We start from the raw sequence: 22,932 nt of genomic DNA, 5'->3' as shown, positions 1-22,932 counted from the left end.
TACTAACTGCCCTCCCCTGCAGGTCTGGTCACCCCCAACCACCCTGCCCTGCAGGCCTGGTTATTCTCAACAGACCTCCCCTACAGGCCTGATCTCACCCCCAACTGCCCTCCCCTGCCAGTCTAATGGCCCCCAACTGCCCTCCCCTGCTGGCCTGGTCACCCCCAACTGCCCTCCCCTGCATGCCTGATTGCCCAAAACTGCCCTCCCCTGCCGGCCATCTTGTGGCGACGTGAGGGTGGCGCACGAGGGCATGAGGACCACCTAAGCTTTTATTAGTATAGATTTTTTAATATATTTTTATTGATTACAGAGAGGAAAGGAGAGGGAGAGAGAGAAACATCAATGATGACTTGCACGGATTGGTGCAATACACCTTCTTTCCCCTGGCTGCCAGCACCAGTTTTCCTCTGGCACCTGGGACCCAAACCTTCACTCTGGCCACCGCCTTCCATCTTTGCTCTGGACACAGTATTCCCTGCGGCTGGAGACTTCAGTCTTTGCTCCTCGCTACAGCGAGAGTCTTCAGTCTCCAGCCAGAGCTGCTCCTATAGCTCCTTTCACCCCCCACCTTCCCCCTCATAGCTTGATTGCTGCTATGGTCAATTACCATGTTTGTCTATTATTAGATAGGACTAGGGGCCCAGTGCACAAATTTGTGCACCTTGAAAGGAACTATGGGCCGCAAGGCTGCAGTAGGCACAGGGGCTGGTCTCAGCCCATCCTCAGTGCCCCTGTCCAGCCCCTCCCACCGTGGCCCCCATTCCCCTGTCTGCCAGCAGCCCCTCTCCAGCTGCCACTGCTCCCATGTGCTGACCGTGCTGGCCTCGCTTGCACCCGCTGACAGTGTGGCGCAATTGGAGCCGGCACCAGCAGCGGGTGTGAGCGGGACCGGTGCCATCAGTGGGTGCAAGTAGTGACTGCTGCCCCAATCGCCCCTCAGGAGCAGGGGAGGTGGAGAAGTTCTCAGGGGCAATCAGAACCAGCAGCCACCACTCACACCCACTGATGGCACCAAGTGATCGTGACCAGTGTCAGGCACCGGCAGCGGGTGTGAGCAGCAGCTCTGATGCTGGAAGTGGGTGTGAGTGGGGCCAGCGCCGGCAACAGGTGCAAGCACCCGGCAGGACCACAGTGGGCAGGAGCAAAAAATTTTTAGTAACCACCAGAGGCTCGCCCCAATGACAGCGACTGGCGCCTCACCTTGGTCTGGTGCCCCTGCTCACCTGCTCCACCATCCCGCTGGGGCCAACGCCTGCCATGTTCCACACATGCCCCCTGGTGGTCAGCGCACATCATAGCGACCAATTGTTTGGTTGTTCCGCCATTCGGTCTATTTGCATATTAGCCTTTTATTATATAGGATAGTTTTTCTCAAATTCTTACAGCAAACTTTGGGAGTGAATATTATTTTTTCCACTTAAGACATAAGGATATAGTTGAGGTCTCTTAGTTATTCAGGGTGATGAAGCTAGGGAATTACATAGCTGATGTTTCTTATTTCAAGGTCGGTGCTCTTTCCACCCATTCAAGCTGTTTGGAAAGGAAACTGATAGTTAATATATGCCAGTGCCTTAAGAAATTTGGCTATGAAATAAGATAAAAATAAGACAATGTTGGAGAGATGGTCTTGAGAGAGATTTACAGTTCTAATAATAGTCTAAACATACAAAAGCAAGAATGCAGTAGAAATAGGCAAATTGAGACTTGGAGAAGAAAGCTTCCCCCACAGGGAATCAAAGTTTTCAAGTATTTGAAAGTGTTATAGAGACACAAAGTTTTAAAATATAAAATGAGATGCTTCCATGTTATACTTATAGTGTTAAGTATACTATTCTCTTTGGTAAATTTAAAGAATTCACTGCCAAATTTACTGGATTTTTAATTTAAAAAATTAAATGTATAACGACATTTCTCTAGACTTTCAGCATTTACCATTCAGAGCTCCTAGTCTAAGTGGGGCATTGTAAGAGGGAGAATTCTCATATTTCAGTGGGTGGTTCTTCAGCAAACTTTGGAACACATTCTGTTCTGATTATGGAAGGTTGAACTCTGTCAAAAATATGAAATATTAATTGGTCAAGGAAAACATGATAAAGAAATGATGCAGTTAAAATGCCTAACAGTGTTTTGCTTATAAATAGTTCCTTAGGGCCCTTATAATATTCAGCATACATGTCAAATTTTTTTATATTCAATTTTTTCTATACTAAAAAGAAACTTCTAAGAAAAGTTTATTATGAAAGAATAAGCACTTGAGAATGGCCAAAACTTTGTGAAAGAAAACAGTGGTAGGGGATGAGAGACTTGCTTTTCTAAATGAGAAAACATTATTTTAAAGTCATTATAAATGCAACTACATGGTAGTACAAAGAAATACACAAATACATCAGTGTAATAGGCTAGAGACCAGAATTAGATCTCAGAATATATAGAGGAATTTAATTATAGCAAAAATGGTATATCAGTTAGAATGATTTTGGCTTCAAGTAATAGGAACCCTGAATCAAACTGCTTTATCAGTAAGGAAGTTTATGCCATATTATGGGGAGCTCAGAGGTAGGAAGGGACTTCAGATTTGGTTAATTTAATGACTCAATCATATTATCCAAGAACAGATTATCTCCATATCTCTACTCTACCATCCTCAACGTTGGCTTCATAATTACATTTATAGCAAGATGGCTACCATTTCTGAGGAGTCACTTCCAGACATAATTATCCAAAGTGAAAAGTGATCTATAACTCTATCTTTGGAAACATAAAACTTTTTTTCAGAAGTCTCCCATTGTATTTTTCTTATGTCTATCAACCAGGATTCAACCACATATGCACTCCTACACCAGTGTCATGGAAGGGAGATGGGTTTACTTTTAGTCCCACCACCATGTAAGAAACTCAAACCCTATTTTGCCCAATTTTTCTTTAAATCCCAGATGAACTTTGAAATACTTTAATGTAAGAAAAGTGAAACAATTAAAATTTTTAGAAAGTTATCTAGAAAACTAGAATATAGCTTAAGGGTTAGGGAGACCTTTTATATAAAATAGGAAATCTGAAAACTGTAAAAGAAATAATAATATAAGAGTAAACTCTGTTTCATGTACTCACAACTATAAACCTACTTTTGTCCACCTCTGTATAAATTGGGAAAAAATAATTGCAAAGCATACAATATATAATGGGCTAACATATAAAGAGCTTTTCGAAATTGGTATAAAAAAATAGAAAACTCAATAGAAAAACAAAGAACAAATTCAAAAGATCAATAATTATTTGAAAGGATGCTATGTAACTATTAGTTAGGAAAATGCAAACTAAGGTAATAATGAGATATTATATCCGACCTCTCAGAAAGGGATGTAGGAAGAACAGTACTCTCATTTATCACTGGTAGAAATGTGAATTACAGCCTTTATAGAAAGATAACTATTAATATATATTTTAGAGGCCCATTGCACGAAGAGATTCGTGCAATAGGCCTTCCTTCCCCTGGCTGCCGGCACCAGTTTTCCTCTGGCACCCGGGACCCAGGCCTTCGCTCCGACCACAGAAGAGAAGCCAAGCCTCTTCAATCTTCAGCCGTCTTCAGTCTTCAGCCATCTTCAGTCTTCGCTCCAAGCCTGAATATGCAAATTAACTGCCATCTTTGTTGGGTTAATTTGCATACTCACCTGATTGGCTGGTGGGCATAGCGGAGTGACACCAATTTGCATGTTTCTCTTTTCTTAATGTAGATATATATATCCTTTGACCAAGCAGTTCCACTTAATGGAATTTATCCCATAGGAATAAAAAACACTTAATACACTAAGGAAATTTTTAAAAGATTTTTTTTCATAGCACAGTTCGTATAGGCAAAAAAGCTTGAAATCACATGAATGTTCATCTGTAGAAGAATGGCTGAATATCTTGTGGTCTAACCATTTTATGGAATACTAGAGGACTGGTGCACAAAATTCATGCACTTGGGGGGTGGGGGGTGGTCCCTCAGCCCAGACTGTGCCCTCTTACAGTCCAGGAGCCCTCAGGGGATGTCCAACTGCTGGCTTACCCCGCTCCCCAGAGGCGGACATCATTAGTGCTGCCACGGAGGTGGGAGAGGCTCCCGCCACTGCCGCTGCACTCTCCAGCCATGAGCCCAGCTTCTGGCTAGGCTCCTGTGGGAGCACACTGACCACCAGGGGCCAGCTCCTTCATTGAGCATCTGCCCCCTGGTGATCAGTGCACGTCATAGTGACCGGGTCGATTTGCATATTAGCCTTTTATTATATAGGATAATGCAAATATTTAAATAAATTAGTTATATCTAATTTGGCTGACTTGCAGTTATCTTATAATGTATTGTTAAGTATGAAAAATATGATGCATAAAGAGTATGTAATATGATATTAATATTATAAACCCTGACCAATCATTCCAAATATATATAAACATATTTGTCAATATTTGATTAGAATAATCTATAATGAGATATGTACCAACTTGTTCATACTGGGTTGGAGGTAGTGGAGGGTGTAACAAAATATGTAAACATATCTTAAAATAAATTTTTAAAAGTTAGCATCCTAGTTTTAAATGGGTTAAGGACAACATAGCAAATACAAAAGAAGTAATACAAATGGTGAATAAATGAGGTAGTATTTTTTGTCTGCAAGATTAACAAAGAATGACAGAACATGCACATTTCAAAAGCAGTATACACTCCCATTTATTGCAGGTGTGCCTTCAATTTCAAACAATCTGTCAGGGCAATTTCTATCAGAATTTTCTTAAGCATAAAGATATTTATCACAGTATTAATTATTATGACAAAAGTTAGAAAAAATCTAATCTGAAATTCAATAAAATATTATCACAATTTATTAAAATTATAATTATCTAAAGGAATGTGTATGGAAGAATATTCATATTATATTGTAAAGGTATAAATCCAGGTTACAGAAAAGATGAGTAGTAGGATCTCATTTTTACTAAAAAACTGTATATATAGTTTCCACAAGGTTGAACACAAAAATATTAACAGTTTAAAAAGCAGTAGATCTACCCAATAGCAGATTATGCATTCTCTTCAAATGCAATGGAACCATTACCAAAATAGATCATATTTTGGGCCATAAAACAAATTTTACTAAACTTAAAAAAACTGAAGTCAAATAAAGTGTGTTCTTTGACCATAATGGAACTAAACTAAAAGTCTATAAACTAGAAAGATACTAGGAAAATCTTCAAACACTTGTAAATTAAATGACACATCTGTAAATAACACATGGGTCAAAGAGGAAGTTTGAAATAAAATTAGAACGTATTTTAAACTGAATGCAAATGTATATAGCACATCATTGGGAATCAGTTCAGAAGGAGGAATAGAATGAGAAGAGGATAGAAGCGGAAACCTCCCTAGAAACAAGGTTTTTCAAGGCCTGAGGAAAACAAATAGAAGGATTTAACCTATAATTTCCATTCTAAATTGTTGTGATGGACTGTCAATCAGCTGTTTGGACTTATTTGAATAAATATGTAGCTGTTATCCCTGTCCCTCTTTAAGGTGGAGCTAGGGATTGCAAAACAGACAGCAAGATAAATCAATAGATTGTTTTTGTTTTTGTCTTACTCTTTTTTTCCTTAGGAAAAGAAAACAACTAGAATTTATATAAATGTATAAACAAGTCATGCTAGATTAAAAACAAATTGTTATGTTTCTGTAAACAACCTCAACTATGTTTGGTAAATAACTATCAATAACACTAAATAACATCTTTTTTTTTTCTTTTAGGGACCCAGAGGTGACAAAGGCTTTAGAGGTGAAACTGTAAGTTTAACTGACTCTGTGGTTGTAGAATCACTTGTCACTAGGCTATAAGCCAGTGATGGCGAACCTTTTGAGCTCGGCGTGTCAGCATTTTGAAAAACCCTAACTTAACTCTGGTGCCGTGTCACATATAGAAATTTTTTGATATTTGCAACCATAGTAAAACAAAGACTTATATTTTTGATATTTATCTTATATACTTAAATTCCATTTAACAAAGAAAAATCAACCCAAAAAAATGAGTTCGCGTGTCACCTCTGACACGCCTGTCATAGGTTGGCCATCACTGCGTATAAGCTATTTGAAAGCAAGGACCTTGTTTGATGTGCTCATTATTATGTATCTGATTCTTGTGGAATAAAAGTAAAACGATAATTTTCAGGGAGTAGAACTAACATGTGGGATAGAGTAGTGAAAACTAGTAAATCCTAAACTTATTTAAGAACCTGCCTGTCACATCCTTCCCAGGTCCCTGTGTGAAATGGAATACTTGCCTTACCCGGCATCAGGAGAAGGATAGCCTCCTCACAGGTGCTGCCAGAGCACTGCCAGGTCACTTTAGGTGTCACCCACTGTGTCCAGTCAGCAGCTGCGAGGTCTGCAAAGCAGAAGCAAGTCATTAGTTGTGTATTTCAGCCCATTGGAAACAATGGTGAGCGGCTGAGCAAACAGATACACAGCCATTTGGGGACCTAAATGGCACTATTTCCTCCTACTTTTCTGGAATGCCAGTTCTTCTGAATTAAAGAAGATATTCTGTAAAGGGGCCACTTTCCCAACAGATACAAATGAATTTTTAAAGCAGCAGCCGCAAACAGGGCAGGCACGGAGTGAAATGAAGGGGATTGAAACCAAGAACAGAAGGCACATAGAATAAACTTAAAGGTAGATGTAAAGTCTTGATTAAAAGATAACAACATTACATAGTGACAGTTGAGATTTTTGTTTTTCACCCTGGGGTATGCTTGGGCTGCAGAATAATAAAGTTACAGTTATATTAATTAGCAAAAGAATGGAAATAATGTGATTTCAGAGAGCCAAAACCCCAAAGAGTGTTAAAATAGATGTGCTTAATTTGCAGAAATTTCTCACATTTTCTCAGCAGGCTTACTAGAACAGGAAGCAAGGATGTATGTACACAGTGCAGCCATATCCCCCAGCAGGGGAGGAAAGGGAAAAGGGAAATGTGGGGGGCTTGGAATTAGCCCATTTTCCAAACCCGTCTGTCTCCAGCTGCCTCCCTGCCCCACCCTCTCGGACTGGAACATAAGTTTCCATCAGGACTAGGAAACCTCAAGTACCTATTTCACAACTATTTCATGTGAGAAAAAACAACAAAAACATTTAGTGGCTCCGATGGATTACAAATCAAATGGATTATGCCTGCCTGCAGTCTGAGGCTGCACTGAAAGAAATATGGCCACCCCCATCGGGGGACATGGACAAAATTAAAGTACCTCCAGAGGAGGGCTCTCTTAGGTTGGTGATGTATCGGACACCCATGTCCTAAAAAAATCCAGTTGAAATATCTGGGATATTTAGCCTTTGCTACACTGCAGCTTGGTCATCCCTCGCATTCTCTTTGTTCTCTCTTTACCTCCTGGTTTTTGCACTTGCTTTTTCTCATCCATACGATTTATCCCTGAGGTTCCTATGTATCTTGAGGTTTCAATTTAAAGATAACCCGCTCAGGGTGGACTTGCTGATGCTTTAGCCTCACCCCACTGCCACCTGTGGACAGAATACCAGGACCAAGTACAATGCCTGGCGACTGTTCTTTAGTGCCTTACTTACATGTCCCCTTCTCAGAGAGGCTTTTCCTGACTGGTCTATGTCAAATAGCAATCCTCCCACCTGCCTGAGATTTCCTATTTTTCCTTGACCTATTTATTACCACCTGACATGCTGCCCATTTCACCTGCCTGAGATTTCCTATTTTTCCTTGACCTATTTTCTTACCACCTGACATGCTGCCCATTTATTAGTTTGGGGGTTTTTTTGCTTATTATATCTCCCCTCACTAGAAGTAAGCTCCATGACCCAGAAATTTTATTTGTTTGTTTTAATACTGTGTCCCCAACACCTAAAGCAGTGTCTGTCTTATAGTGAGTATTCAATAAATATTTAATAAATTATTAGTAAAAGAATTAGAGAAGGCTTGGGGTGTTGGGACATGATAGTTGTCTTCAGATATTTGAAAGGTTGCCTTGAGGAAGAAGGAATATATGTGAGTAGCTCTAGAAAATAAAATTTAAATGGCTTATTTATTGCATTGGATTTTCAGTTTCTGTGCTTTGCTCCCTGAAAGATGGTGAGTTTTGTGATACCACATAATTCCCAGTCTATCATAGTACCTGACACATAATTATCATAAAGTAGGTACTTATTGACTAAACATATGGAATGCTAGCCTGATTTCAATGTTATAATGACCTGTGTAATATAATAATGAATCTCACAAGATAGTTTTGTGAGATAGGATCTCTCAGTAGAAGCCTACTGGCTGTCTCTCCGGGTTACAGGACTGCTACTCCCGCACTGAGTAAGAATTAGAGCATACCTACTTCCAGCTGTAAGAGTCTGAGCTTCTACATAAAAGAAAAATAAAGAAGCCCCTCGTGAAAGAATGGACAAAAGCATAGAACATAAATAAATAACAGTCCTTTAAAGTAGAAGTTAATTCTTGTGAGCTCCAATTACTATTCTGAATCCATCTACTTCCCTCATTCTTCAGCCCTGGCACTGTAGTCTCCCCTGGACTCCAGCCCTCTTTTTATTTCTTCCACTTTTCCCCACTAAAACCCTTTCCCTGCGTAGCAACTAGAGTAATATTGTAAAAATATAAGTCCGATTATATCACTCTCCTCCTTAAAGCCTCCCTATGCCTCCTCACTTGCTCTACAAGGCCCTACAGGAATTTGCCCTGTTTACTTCTCCACTCTCATGTACCATTTTCTCTTTGCCAACTACAATGAATGTCTTTCTATTCATTGGAACATGGCTTCCTTTTACCTAGAAAATTCTTTCACCTCCTCTTCAAATGACTAGTTTTTATCTCATTATTCAGGTCTCTGCTCAAATATCATCTTAGAGAAACCTCCCATGACTACCCTGTCTTGTTATTCCTGCTCATTTTCTTTCATAATATCCAGTTTTGTTTTCCTCATGGCTGTTAGCACTAATTGAAATTATTTATTTTCTGTCTCCTGTGCTAGAATTTAAACTTCATGAGAGCAGGGAACTTTGTCTGATCTACTGGTTACATGTCCAGGACAGAGCTCGCCATGTCGTAGGCACTATTTGAGAAGTGAATTGATTAATAAATGCATACTATTCCCTAAAATTAATAGTTATTTTCAATTTAAGCTAGTAGAGTAGTGTTTCCTGAATTAATATACTTATTAGTCTTTTGCTCTGTGGGTTACCATAGCACTCTTCATAATTAAGGTACAAACTTCCAGTGCCCAAGGAGGAGGGGAAAGGACGAGTTAGTGGAATCCAGTGGGTAGAGACCAGGGCTGTTGATAAACATCCCATAATGCAAGCTTCTCAATTTATAAAGGAGAAAAGGAAAGCTCTGTTTAGCTACGCCAACTTAAAGATTATGGAGCTAAATCATGGTTGTATTTACATAAATACTCTGGTTCAAGGATATGCACTTATCATTATTTTCAAAGTCTAATGATAGAACATGTTATTTTTAGAGAATCATCAGTAAATTCTGGAATTAAATCAAGAGAAAGTCTATTTTCAAAGGTGGTGCTTTCACTATAGCCAAAACCACCATAACTATTCACCTTAATTTGGTTACCTTTAAAAAATTAACATAGACAATTGAGTTTTATTATAAACTGCTTTATATAATAACTAAAGAGAGTGAATTACTTTTCCTTAATGGTGTGTTAGTAACAGAAATAAAAAAAACTAATAAATGTTATATTGTTGGAATAACATTTTGTTTTACTTGGGCAATTGCCCTGTTCTGTGCAGATTGGGGTTGTCCTGCCCTGTCTTGTTTGAAGTATTTTGTTTGAGCATATTTGTGGTGATATGACTTATTCTGGGAAACAAGCTACAATGAACTCAATAAAATCAGCAGTATAAGTAATCATTTCTTTCTGTGATAAATGTCTCTTTCAAAGTCACAAAGAAGATATATATTTTGTACTGAACCATCAGTGAGATTTTTGCAAATGTCAGAAATATGCTAAGTGGGGTGAAATGTCAACTTTATTTTTACCATGTTGATCCAGAATGGAGAAACACACACAGCCAAACTCTGAGCCTCTATATATTTAAAAGGCTATCTCCAAGACAGCCTTCTGTAACTTATCATGTAGCTTCTGAGGTATATGTTTTATACATTCTCTACTTTAAGTTATAATGATATATTATGCAAAGACATGCCCAGCAGGCATGGTATTGGAGAACTCTACCCTTTTTAAGTTACTATGTATTATTTTTTCTAGTCATAATATATTTAAAATTAACAGCTTTGGCAATAAAACATGCTTAAAACAACATTGTTTAAAATTCAGCAGAAGATAACTTTTGCTTTTTAATATTTTAACCATAATCTAAATTTGACCCAATATAGTCTTAACATTCAGTTGACCATAAAGCAAAGCAAATTTTGAGTGAACTTTATTTTTTTAATTTTATTGGTTAATACCGATATATAAATTTCAGGTATAGAGCATTATACTTCAATATCTGTGTATTCTATTGCGTGCTCACCCCAAAAAGTCTAATTTCCATCTGTTACCATATATCTGATCCTCTTAACCCATTTTTCCCTTCTCCCAGCCCCCTTCCTCTCTGGTAACCCCCATTCTATCGTGATTATTATTGTTTTATTTTGGAAAATGTCAACTAACTTTTCACATTTTGCTATGCATGTTTTAACTATTCTAATTTCTAAATTAATATAGCTAATTTTGATATTATTCATTCTCTCATTCAATAACAACTTTTGAACACCTACTGTGTATTAGGCAATATTCTTGTTTCAGAAAATGAAAAGATGACTAACTCACTTTCAAGGGTCCCTGGGGACTTTCCAATGTGTTATGTATTGTGGAATGCAGAAGAAGTAGTTAGTTGAGCAAGAGGGAGGTGACATGGGGTTGGCAGTTCGGTATCGAGTTTTACCAGTAAAGAAGTATTGGAAGAAGAATGGGAGTTAAACAGACAGAAAAGGTAAGAAGGAACATTCCTAGACAAGAAATAGTACATGCAAAAGAATACATGTATGAAAGAACTTGGAAGATTCAGAGATCTATAAGTAGTTGGTTATAGATGGAGTGTTGGATATGTTGGGGGCGGGGGGGTGAGGGTAAGCGAGTGGAAGTGAGGCCCAGACCTTGAAGAGAGGCACAGGTGCACATTAACTAAAAACATAGACTTTTGTATCCAATTGACTTGAATTTTAATCCTAGCTGCCCCTTATTTGTGGCTACTTAACCACTATCTTTTCTTGACTGTAAAATGGGAATATAGCACACAATTTGGCATTTAGTGAGTTCCCAATAAATGGTGGCTATCACAATTCAGAAGTTTATACTCTATCATCTAAACAATAAAGAGCCATTGAACAATTTCAACTAAGTAATTACACTATTAGATTTCCATTTTATAAGTAGAATGTAGTTAGCATAGTAGAGAGAATAAATTCAGGCAGGAAATCAGAAGATCAATCCAGGCAAAACATGGAGTCTTAGCTAGGGCTGCTTTAACAAATTGCCATCAGCTAGAAGGGTTAAACAACAAGTCTTTATTTCTCACAGTTCTGAAGCCTGGGAGGTCCAAAATCAAGCTGCTGACAGATTTCAAGTCTGATGGAGGGTTCTCTTCCTGGTTTTCAGAAGGTCACCCTCCTTACATGGTAGAGAGAGAGAGATCATCTCTCTTGTGTCTCCTCTTAAAAGACCACTACCATTCATTACTTTTCCTTAATGGTGTGTTAGCAAGACCGATAAAAAAAGAACTAATAAATGTTATATTGTTGGAAGGCTCCACATGACCTTTGCACAGTCCCACCTCCAAATACCGTCACGTTGGAGATTAGGGCTCCCGTATATGAATTTGGGAGAAACAAACATTCAGTTCACAGAACATGACTAGCACTGAACTAAGATAGGGCTGTGAGGATGGAGAAGTAGTATTTTGGAAATATTTAGAGGTGAAATCAATATAGTTGGTAACCAACTTATAGGTGGATGTTGAAGGAAAGAGAGATATCTAAGAACACTGAAATTTTCATCTTTGACAATTAGGTGAATGTTAGATAGAAATAATGGGAAAAACATACTTAGTATTAACATTTTTAAATGGTATATTTATGATGGTTTATTAATGTGAATAAGTTCAGTTTCTAATATAAGTAATACATGAAAATAAATATCTGGTTTGTTCATGAATGTGGGTGATAACTCAATGCAAGAGCATACAATTTTAATACAACTCTGTATCTTAAGATTTGCCTCACACAAAAAGGCAATGTTAGAGGTTGACTATTCGTTGTCTTGTTTATATCAAACCAAAAGCATAATATATACATATTGTGCTTTGTCTCCATTTCTTCTAGGGTCCCCAAGGACCAAGAGGTCAACCAGGGCCTCCTGTGAGTTTATTTGTATTTATATCTGAGTATCATTGAGGCTTATGTGCTTGCCTGACTTGAGATATCTACTGAATAAATTTTTTTTAATTTGTTATATCATAGGGTCCACCTGGAGCACCAGGCCCAAGAGTAAGTTTTCTTGGTTTTGTTTATTTTTTCTTAGTGACTCATTAACTTTCTAAAGCTCCCGTTAACTCCCTCCATGCCCCTCTTACCTGCCTCTGTTCTTTTTGCTAATCTGATATAGAACCTTTCCAGCTATAATAACATCAAGTCCAAGCCTCAGATTTCTTGTCTCTAAAATAGAGATGGCTTTAAATAAGAAGTAAAGCACTCGGCACAGTGCCTGACATAATGATTGGTCAAAAAATATTAACTCCCTCCATTTCTTCCTACATCTGGTCCCTAGCTCTCCTTTTTTTTTCCCAATCAGAGTTATTCACTTGTTAAGCTTCATATGAATCTTTCCCAGTTGTTGGTGGCTATAGAAGCCCTCAGACTTCTTATGTATTTTCTTGTTACCTATTACAACCCAAAACTTGCTTCCCTTATCTTTCAGGCAATGCTTCTGTTGCCTCGTTGTCAGGTACTATTTCCTGGCTTCTCCTGTTCCTAGCTTTGTTTCCCTTGTATTCTGTATCCATTTTATCTTCCTGCCATCTATAAGGGATCTCCTTCTATCCCCAACCTCACCCACACCCCACCCCTACAGCATCCTGGTCAAATACAATGGTCCTTGGTTAGATTTCCTGCATAAATGAGATCCACTGTTGGCGACGCTATCCCAAACAATGGCCAGTCCCATGCCCTCCAAGCCTTACTTATTTCCACGTGCTTCTCTAGTGTCATTTGGATCTGTGGCGTTCTAGTTGGTTGATCATTATGGCCTACTCACAGAAGTCAGGAACTCTTCATCCCTCTCAGCTTTTCATCAGGGTAGGGAATAACTTTCAAGCAAAGTGCCATAAGGAAGACTGTCTCCTTGGAAATGGGAGGTTCATTTCTCTATGATTTTTAAAAATTACTCCCCCTTTCTGTCCATCTGATTAATGAAACCTTCCCTGGAATGAATATCAATGCAGATGTCTTTCTTTAAATCTTCAAATTACTGTCAACTTTTCTGTTCTTCCTTTCACCTTGGGTCAATATAAAAGCAAAAAATAAATAAATAAAACAAAAATCAGTATATCTCCACTAGTAAGAATAAATATTGTATTGCAAAACTTTTCAGTTAAATATATGTTTGTTTGTGTGAATCTTGTCATGATGTAAAATGTATTTCTTACCATGGGTCAAGATAAGAAAAGTTTGAAAATTTCTAATCTCATTCCCTTTTAAAAACAAAGTAAGTTACTCAAGTTCCTAAAATAGAATAGCTAGAGGGAAGTGTTTCAGGAAAAGGGACATAAATTGATGGTGCTTTTGAATTACCATGGTGATGACCGAAACTCAGGGCACATGGTAAGATACCTAAAAACTAACAAAGAAATAAATAAGAAGTCAAACAACCAAAAATGATTGGTGGGATAAAGGGAAGAATAGGATGTGTATATATGTCTGTGTCTGATGTGGGGGGAACAGTAATCATTTAAATCATTAAATGAGATAAGGAATTTTCAATTCAATTATTCTAATTAATGGGTCAACTGTGAAACCTGGATTGGTGACTTGAGTGGTTACAACTGCTGGTACCATCCTGGTCCCCTAGAATAAGCAATTACTTCAACCTGGAGAAGTGTGTGACCTGACATCAGTTCCTATCCCATCGATGTTTGCATCATCCAGTGATTTTAAGATGCCTGGAAAATAACACTTCTCAAAATACTGGAGTACCCTGACCAGGTCCACGTTTCATTCAAACAAATTGTGAGAGAAATGTGACAATTATACTCCCCCAAGTTATAATGAAGCTTCCTGGTCTCCCTGTTGGTCTCCCCAATCTGATAACTCATTCTCTGTATTCTATTTTATGTCACCTTTCTATAAACAGTAAGTGATTTTCATGTAAGAATATGTTCTAACTAGAATACATGGAGGAAGCTACTTCTTTGGGATTCCCTCACTGTACCTAATGTAAGTTTAACATTCAGATATGCACTCTTAAATGTTGTTGAATGACTTCCAAAGCAAATTATCTTAATAGTCTCTCTGGGCCTGCCTTCCCTAAAGGCTACCCTTGAGAAAAATTAACAGTCAACACATTAAATGCCTACTATGGGTCAGGCATGAAGTGAGCTTTGTGAATACATTGGGAATTATATGATTATAGATATTGCCAACAAAATCCATGAGTGGCCAAGTATTATGACCTTTTTCCTTTTCAATGGCTATTGATAAAAGTTGCCTTTTTTATTGAGTTGATTAAAATTTCTGGTACCTTAGCATAAATGCAGCACCAAGCTGTATACTACTAATCTACTAAAAGTCATTGTGTTTTTATTGCCACACACAAAACGAAACATGGTCATTTCACTTCAAAATGTACAATTTATTCATCCATTCAGGCTTCTATTAATGGGTGCCTAATTTGTTCCCAATCGTTTCCTGACACAAACAGTACAAATGTGTTATTCATATACATATCAGTTCACAGAATATCTATAGGACCAATTTCCAGAAGTGAGCTGGTTAGGTGTAAGGGATAATGAACATATTAATTTATTTATTATTTTAATTGTGGTAAAATATACATAACATAAAAGTTATCATTTTAATAATTTTTATGTGTACAGCTTAATGGTATTAAGTACATTCACATTGTTGTGCAACCATGCCTAGAATTTTTTTCTTCTTCCAGAACTGAAACTCTATATTCAATAAATAATAATTCTCCATTCCTCCCTTTCCCTAGCCCCTGGCAACCACCATTCTACTTTCTATCTTTATTAATTTGGCTACTCTCGGTACCTCATAGAAGTGAAGTCATACAGTATTTTTCCTTTTTCGACTGGCTTATTTCACTAAACATATGTCTTCAGGGTTCATCCACATTGTAGCGTGTGTCATTGTGTGTATTACCACATTTTGTTTGTCCAGATGGACAGTTGGATTGCTTTCATATTTTTGCTATTGTGAATAATGCTGGTATGAACATAGGTGTCCAAACATCTGTTAAGACTCCCTGCTTTAAGTACATTTCAGCATAGTGGAGTTGCTGGATCATGTGGTAATTCCATGCTTAACCTTTTGCACAACTGCTGTACTGTTTTCCACAGCAGCTGCACCATTTCACTTTCTCACCAGCAATGCACAGGGTTCTAAATTCTCCACGTCTTGAGAATACCTGTTATATTCTATTTGGTTTTATAATAGCCATCCTAATGGGTGTGAAGTGGTACCTAACTCTGGTTTTGATTTGCATTTCCCTAGTGATTAGTGATGTTGTTCATCTTTTTATGTGCTTATTGGCTTATATATCTCATTTGAGGAAATGTCTAGTCAAAATCTTCTTTGGAAAAATTGGCTTATGTATCTTCTTTAGAAAAATGTTTTTGCACTTTTTTTATTATTGGGTTGCTTGTTTTTGTTTTGTTGCTTTTGTTAAGTTGTAGGAAATCTTTAGGTATTCTGAATATTAATTCCTTATCAGATATGTAATTTGCAAATATCCTTTCCCATTCCATGGGCTGCCTTTTCACTCTGTTGATAGTGTCCTTTGCACAGTAGTCTTCAATTTTTATGTAGGCCAGTTTATTTCCTTTTTCTTTTGTTGCCTTATTTTTTGTGTCATATCCAAAAAATCATTGTTAAATCCAATGTCATGAAGCTTTTTCCCTATACTTACTTCTAAGAGTTTTATAGTTTCAGCTCTTATATTTAACTCTTTGATCCATTTTGAGTAAATTTTTGTATCTGATGTAAGGTAAGGGTGTAACTCCATTTTTCTGCATGTGTTTATCAAATTTTCTCAGCACTGTTTGTTGGAAAGACTCTTCTTTCCTTACTGAATGGTCTTAGCACCCTTGTAAAAAATTATTTGACTATATATGACGATTTATTTGTGGACTCAGTTTTATTCTATTGGACTATGTATCTATCTTTATACCAATATCACACTGCTTTGATTACTGTAGCTTTGTAGTAAGTTTTTAAATTGATGTGTGAGACCTCCAACTTTGTTCTTCCTTTCAAGATTGTTATGGCTATTTGGGATTTATACTGTCTTTTAGATTTACCCATATAGTTACCTTTACCAGTGCTCTTTATTTTTTCATGTGAATTCAATTTTCTGCCTGGTATCCTTTAATTTCAGCCTAAAAGTCTCTCCTATATTATTTCTCAGGAAAGACTTGCTAGTGATGAACAGCCTCAGTATTTGTTTATCTGAAAATGTCTTAATTTTTCTTCATTTTTTGAAGAATAGTTTTACTGGATATAAAATTTTGGGTTGACAGTCCTTTTCTTTCAGCACTCTGAAAATGTAATCCCACTGCCTTCTCATCTTTATTATTTTAATAAAAAATCAGTTGCTGGCCCTGGCTGGTTTGGCTCAGTGGATAGAGCGTTAGCCTGTGGACTGGGGGGTCCCAGGTTCGATTCTGGTCAAGGGCACATGCCCGGGTTGCGGGCTCGATTCCCAGTGGGGGACATGCGGGAGGCAGCCGATCAATGATTCTCTCTCATCATTGATGTTTATATCTTTCTATCCCTCTCCCTTCCTCTCTGAAATCAATAAAAATATATTTTTAAAAAATCAGTTGCTGATATTGAGGATCTTTTGGACATGATGAGTTGCTCCTCTCTTTCTGCTTTCAAGTTTCTGTCTGTATATTTAGCTTCTAACACTCTGATTATGATGTGTCTATGGAGTTTATTGAGCTTCTTGGATCTTTTGATAAATGTTTCTCACAAATTTTGGAACATTTTAAGTCACTATTCTTAAAATATTTTTCCTGCCACTTTCTCTCTCTCCACTTCTTCTGAAAATTTAATTATGCATATGTTTCTGTGCTTTAATTTGTCCTATAGGTCTCTGAGTCTCTTCACATTCTTCACTCTTTTTCATTAAACTCCTCTGACTGGATAACCTCAATAAACCTATCTCTAAATTTACTGATTCTTTTTTCTGTCTACTTAAATCTACTGATGGGTCTCTCTAGTAAAAAAAAAAAAAAAAAAAACAACTTTAAATCCTCACTTGAGGATATTTTTTATTGATTTTTAGAGAGAGTGGGAGGGATGGGGAGAGACACAGAGAGAAACATCTGTGTGACAGAGACACTTCAGTCCATTGCCTTCTGCACCCGCCCGGACCTGGGACAGGGGATTGAGCCTGCACCCAAGGTATGTGCCCTTATCTGGAATCGAGCCTGGACCCTTCAGTCCACAGGCGAGGCTCTATCCACTGAGCCAAACCATCTAGGGCCCTCTCTAGTAAGTTTTCATTTCAGTTATTATGTCTTTCAACTACAGAATTTGGTTCTTTAATTTCTATCTCTCTATTGATATTGAAACTACCACTTGTCAAGTTTTGATATAGTATCAAAGGAGAATATCCATGCCCAGCTGGCCTGGCTCAGTGGTTGAGCATCGACCTATGAACCAGGAGGTCACATTCAATTCCTGGTGAGGGCACATGCCCAGGTTGCAGGCTGGATCTCCAATGTGGTTGATGCTTCTGTCTCTCCCTCTCCCTTCCTTTCTGAAATCAATAAAAATATATTTTTTTAAATTACTTTAAGAAAGAATACCAAAATTATCTGAAAAGATACTAAAATAATCTTTCTTCCAGCTGTGTATCTCTATAAAGCCATCTTTCTTCATATAATTCAACTAAAATAATATATAACAGATTAAATACAGAAGCAAATAGGAGAATCCGCTATCTCCTATTAGTCCAGATAATTAAGAGATGAACAAAGTGTAAAACAATACCACGCTTATTACTATTTTGTTTTGGAAAATTTTAATTACTTTTCATTAAAAAATAGCTTGTATTTACATATAGTGGATTTGTTGTTTTAAAGTAATTAATACAAGTTTTAAATTTTGTTTTTATTTCTACTATGGTAAATATCAAAAGCTATAACTCAGATAAAAGAAAGTTGTTTACAGCCCTTACTAATATTTAAAAGTGCAAAAGGATCCTAAGTCTGAATATTTTAGAACTGCTATGCTAGGTTTTGCAAGATTAAAGCCCTAATTACAAACCAACTGGAAAATATGAAGGTGGCTATTGTTTATTACTGAATTCAGTTGTCCATGTTTAGTGCCAATATTTTTGTGTGACTCATATCCAAAATCTGCCCATTCACATAAACTATTTAATCTGCACAGAACTTTTTAGGCTAACCCTTTCTGCTTCTTGAATAGGCCATGCTTCTCTGTTTCATGGCCTTTGTGCAAGGTTGTTAATTACTTCTACCTACAAAGCCCTCCCAACCTCTTCTTCTAATAATCATATTCATTCTTCATATCTCAGCTCAGAAGTCACAACTTCAAGGAAGCCTTCCCTGGTCTCTCCTTTCCAAACCTCTTCTATCCTCCAGAGTTGATTCAGAATCCCTAATTTCTCTTAGAGGTCCATGTTCTTTTCTTTAATGGCACATACCACAATTTGTAATTATGTACTTTTGAGGTGATGTGGTTAATGCTTTTTTCCCTCTTTGAACTTCAGCTCCACAGGAGCAATTTTCTTTTTTGCTCACCATTTTATCCTCAATTTGTATCACAGTGTTTGGCAGTATATGTATACAGAATGATTCAATTATTTTCCAATATGAAAACCACATGTTGTGGCAAGGAAGAATGCATTTTATTGATTGTCCCATCATTTTAAATAGTTTTTCAAATTACCAACCATGAGCTATGAAAGATCTGTTGAAAACAGTTTCTATTATATGGACCTCCAAGTAAAAAGATTCTCTTAGCAGTACAATCATTCTGAAAGAAATTAGATTGCTTGATTGGCTCATACAGATGCCATTTCTCAGAACTTTCTCTCAACTCATGCTTCTCAGTTTCCAACCTTTTAAAAACTAAAACACAAGAAAGATTTTTACTAATGGTTTTGCTGAGTCTTTCTCTAAAAATATCTCTTATTAAATGTAGGAGGAGATTGGATTTATATTGTATTATTTCTTTGGGGACTAATGGTACATTTTCCAACTTTAGAAATTGTTTTTTAAGACCGCAGAAGTATCAGATTAAACTAATGTGACTACCTCAACACAGTAGTATTTATTCTATTTTCCTTCCAAGAATGTAACTCAAAAATTACTACAGTTATTTATTCTTCACTTTACAATTTATTAACCGAGGGGGTCATATTTCATTCTTCTTCCTCTTGAGTAATTTTGTGTGTGTGTTCATGCAGCAGCAACAAATAGTTTTTCATTGGAAAGCTCTAGAGTTGGGCCTTTTTTAATTAGGAGACTTTAGAAATTTGGATGAAGGCAGCATATTGTCCTTTCAGATAGCCAGGTAATATTTGCAAGATCTGTCTAACCATAGAGGTATAAACCCCTTTCAGATACTAAGTCTAGTATACTTTTAACAGCAGTGCTTTCAGAATTTACAGCCTTTGCTTTAGAGCACTTGGTGTTGATCTTATTGCTGATCTAAAATAGTTTTGTTTTACACAGAAACAAATGGATATCAATGCTGCTATTCAAGCCTTGTTTGAATCACATACTGCCCTACAGATGGAGGTAATATGTCTAGCTTTATTTACATTGGCAGTCTCAGTATACAAATTAAACAGAAATTTTTCGGAGGCCAACATGTGGGTTTATCTCAAATATTATACCTAAAACAGATTTAAAATAATGGAGCCATTTTAAGGACAAAGTAAGTGATTTTAATAAATAGAAATATACATAGGGGATACATTTAAAATAAAAATGTAATATTATTAAAGGATTTTTATAAGGAATGTGGTAGTATCAAAGAAAAATAACAAAATGAAATTGCCATTTCTTAACATGAAACCTATCATCACTATTTATTTTTCTTATTTAAACTCTATTCAATGTATGATTTTTTAAAAAATATATTTTGTAGTAGGCATAGTAATTGTTATATTTATGCCAGCTTGAAAATTAGACTTCTAGTGTAAATTTAATCTCTATTTAGGATCAAAATTAATAAAGCATACACAAATGCCTATATTTAAAGATAAACCATTTTTTACATCCTACTCCCAAAACATTGCACACAATAGGAATACATTTTTCTTCTGCGTTGATCTGTGTTGATTATTAGAGTTACTATTGTTAATGGCTACTCTATGTGTTTTTGCTAACATCATTTTTATGATGACTTGGCAGAGCTACCAGAATACTGAAGTGACTTTAATTGACTACAGTGCAGAGATATTCAAAACCCTGAACTACCTTAGCAATTTACTGCACAGCATCAAGAATCCTCTTGGCACACGTGATAACCCAGCACGAATCTGCAAAGATTTGCTCAACTGTGAACACAAAGTATCAGATGGTAAATTCTTGGTTTCCTCAAGCTCAGATGTGTAATTTCATTTAATCATTTCAGTGTGTTTGATATTTGCAGTGTGTTCATTCCAAATATTAATTATTTTGATAAAACCCTGACAGAAGGCATTTTAATGTCATCAAGAACCAAATACTCTTTGAGGAAGACATGCTTCAGAGTATCCTTTTCTGAGGGCTCACCTTGCAAAGGTTTTCTACTACACATCCTATTGATCCCTAACTTTCCCCACTCTTACCTTCCTGTATCACTTGCTTACACTTTGTTCTTGGAATGTGTCACCTTCACGTTAAAATTAAAATGGGAAGGGAGGACTTTTGGGCTGACAGGAGCCTCTATCAGGACCCCCAAAGTTAGCAACATAAAGAAACATATCACAGAACTCCCTCCACCTCCTAAAATTATCGTTTTTACACAAAATGCAATTTACATGCCTCATTTCACAATTGGTGACTACAAAAGCTGAGTGGTTTCTTATTTTTGGAATTTTCTTATCTCTACACAGGTACCCCAGTAACCATTAACTAGATGTGCAAAATAAATATAGAGTAGAATCAGCAAGAAAAATTTTTTTGTTTGTTTTTTGTTTGTTTGTTTGTTTGTTTGTTTGTTTGTTTCGGGGGGGGCAAATTATAAACTTTCTTACTGAATGTTTTTGGGGGGGGCAAGGAAAAGTTTTAAAGTGAGTGGAGTAGTCATCATTATTTGATGATAACAAGGGAAAATCCTATCTGCTACAATATGTCATTTAATTTTAATTTTTATTAGTCAGCCATACAGTCAATTTTAATAGTTCTTAGTTTTTACTAAAAACTCTAGTACCAACACAATGACACATAAGCTGATTTGGGGGAAAAACTAAACTATATCATTCTGTAGGGTGAATAGTAGTCCATATTTTATTTATTTTAATTTTATATGTACATACCACATACACACACACAATTTCTTGTCAACAAACATCTACTTCCATTCTAAAAAATACAATAAAAATATTAATTTTATATATTAATAAAATGTTTAACTTATACATATATTTTATACCCTCGATTAGTATAAAAACTAAAATAATATTTATAATTATAGCTGTCCATGATAATTCTAAATTAGATTCTTTCCCTTTATTGAGGGCATAAAAATGCAATTCTAGAGAATTGAAAGGAACAAAGACATCATAAGACATACAGATCAATGAAATCTAATTCAAGGTCTGCCTTCCTTTTTGGAGAAATAGTTAATTGGTGTGGATCGCAATATATAAGAATGGTCTTTATGCCCAAAAATACTTTTATCACTAGGTGGTAAATGCTATAGAGAAACACAACACACCAGTTAAGAGGGATATGATAGAAAATGGAATGGGGGTGAAGTTAGATAAGACATCTCTGAGAAAGTAACATTTGAGCAATATCAAGAGGAGGTATGAGAACAAGCTACAAAAAAATCTGGCAAAAAAGGTTTCTGGCTGAGCAGTATTCCACTGTATATATAGGGTGGAGCAAAAGTAGGTTTACAGCTGTGAGTATGGGAAACACAGAGTTTATTCTTATATTATTTTTTATTACGTATTGTATTATTTTCCATACAAACATTTCCCTACCCTGTTTGTACCACATTATCTGTATCTAATCATCTATCAAAGACACTTTGGTTGTTCCCATACCTTGTCAAGCCAAGATTTTGGAGAAGACAGAGGAGAGAGCACAACAGCTACAGCTACTTTTGTTCTGGGTGTGCTTAGAACCGAGCAGTGCCTTTGATGGCTTCATAAGGCTAGAGGTCAAAAGCAAGAATCTGTGGTCCACCTAAGGTAGGACTTAGGCTTTCAAAGGACCCCATTCTAGGAAGAAAAGGGGCATCCATACAAATTGGAGCCTAGCTTTACCTCATTCAAGAATATCTGTCATTGCATTTGGAATAAGGTGCAGTTTCAATACTCTAAGCCTGTTATTCTGGAATTAATATACCAGCTCAATACTTTTTCAGCCTTAGTGTTTTCTATAGGCTAACTGTAGGCCCCATTTGATTCTCCTAGGCCCTCAGTGGAGAC

The 22,932-nt window shown here is 36.7% G+C and overlaps 1 protein-coding gene across 1 annotated transcript in view; it reads left to right on the top strand.

Moving 5' to 3' along the window:
- The window catches only part of COL24A1 (collagen, type XXIV, alpha 1), a 197,112-nt gene that overhangs the window by 164,198 nt on the left and 9,982 nt on the right, over window positions 1–22,932 (top strand). Inside the window, exons 37-41 of the mRNA XM_005874588.2 lie at window positions 5,777–5,812; window positions 12,399–12,434; window positions 12,537–12,563; window positions 20,018–20,083; window positions 20,702–20,870. Coding sequence (XP_005874650.2) covers window positions 5,777–5,812; window positions 12,399–12,434; window positions 12,537–12,563; window positions 20,018–20,083; window positions 20,702–20,870 — 334 coding nt within the window. The remainder of the gene's footprint in view (window positions 1–5,776; window positions 5,813–12,398; window positions 12,435–12,536; window positions 12,564–20,017; window positions 20,084–20,701; window positions 20,871–22,932) is intronic.

The sequence above is a fragment of the Myotis brandtii genome, unplaced genomic scaffold (assembly GCF_000412655.1).
Source record: "Myotis brandtii unplaced genomic scaffold, ASM41265v1 scaffold446, whole genome shotgun sequence".
Classification (NCBI taxonomy): Eukaryota; Metazoa; Chordata; class Mammalia; order Chiroptera; family Vespertilionidae; genus Myotis; species Myotis brandtii.
The sequence above is the reverse complement of the archived record's forward strand: the minus strand, read 5'-3'. Positions and strand labels throughout refer to the sequence as shown.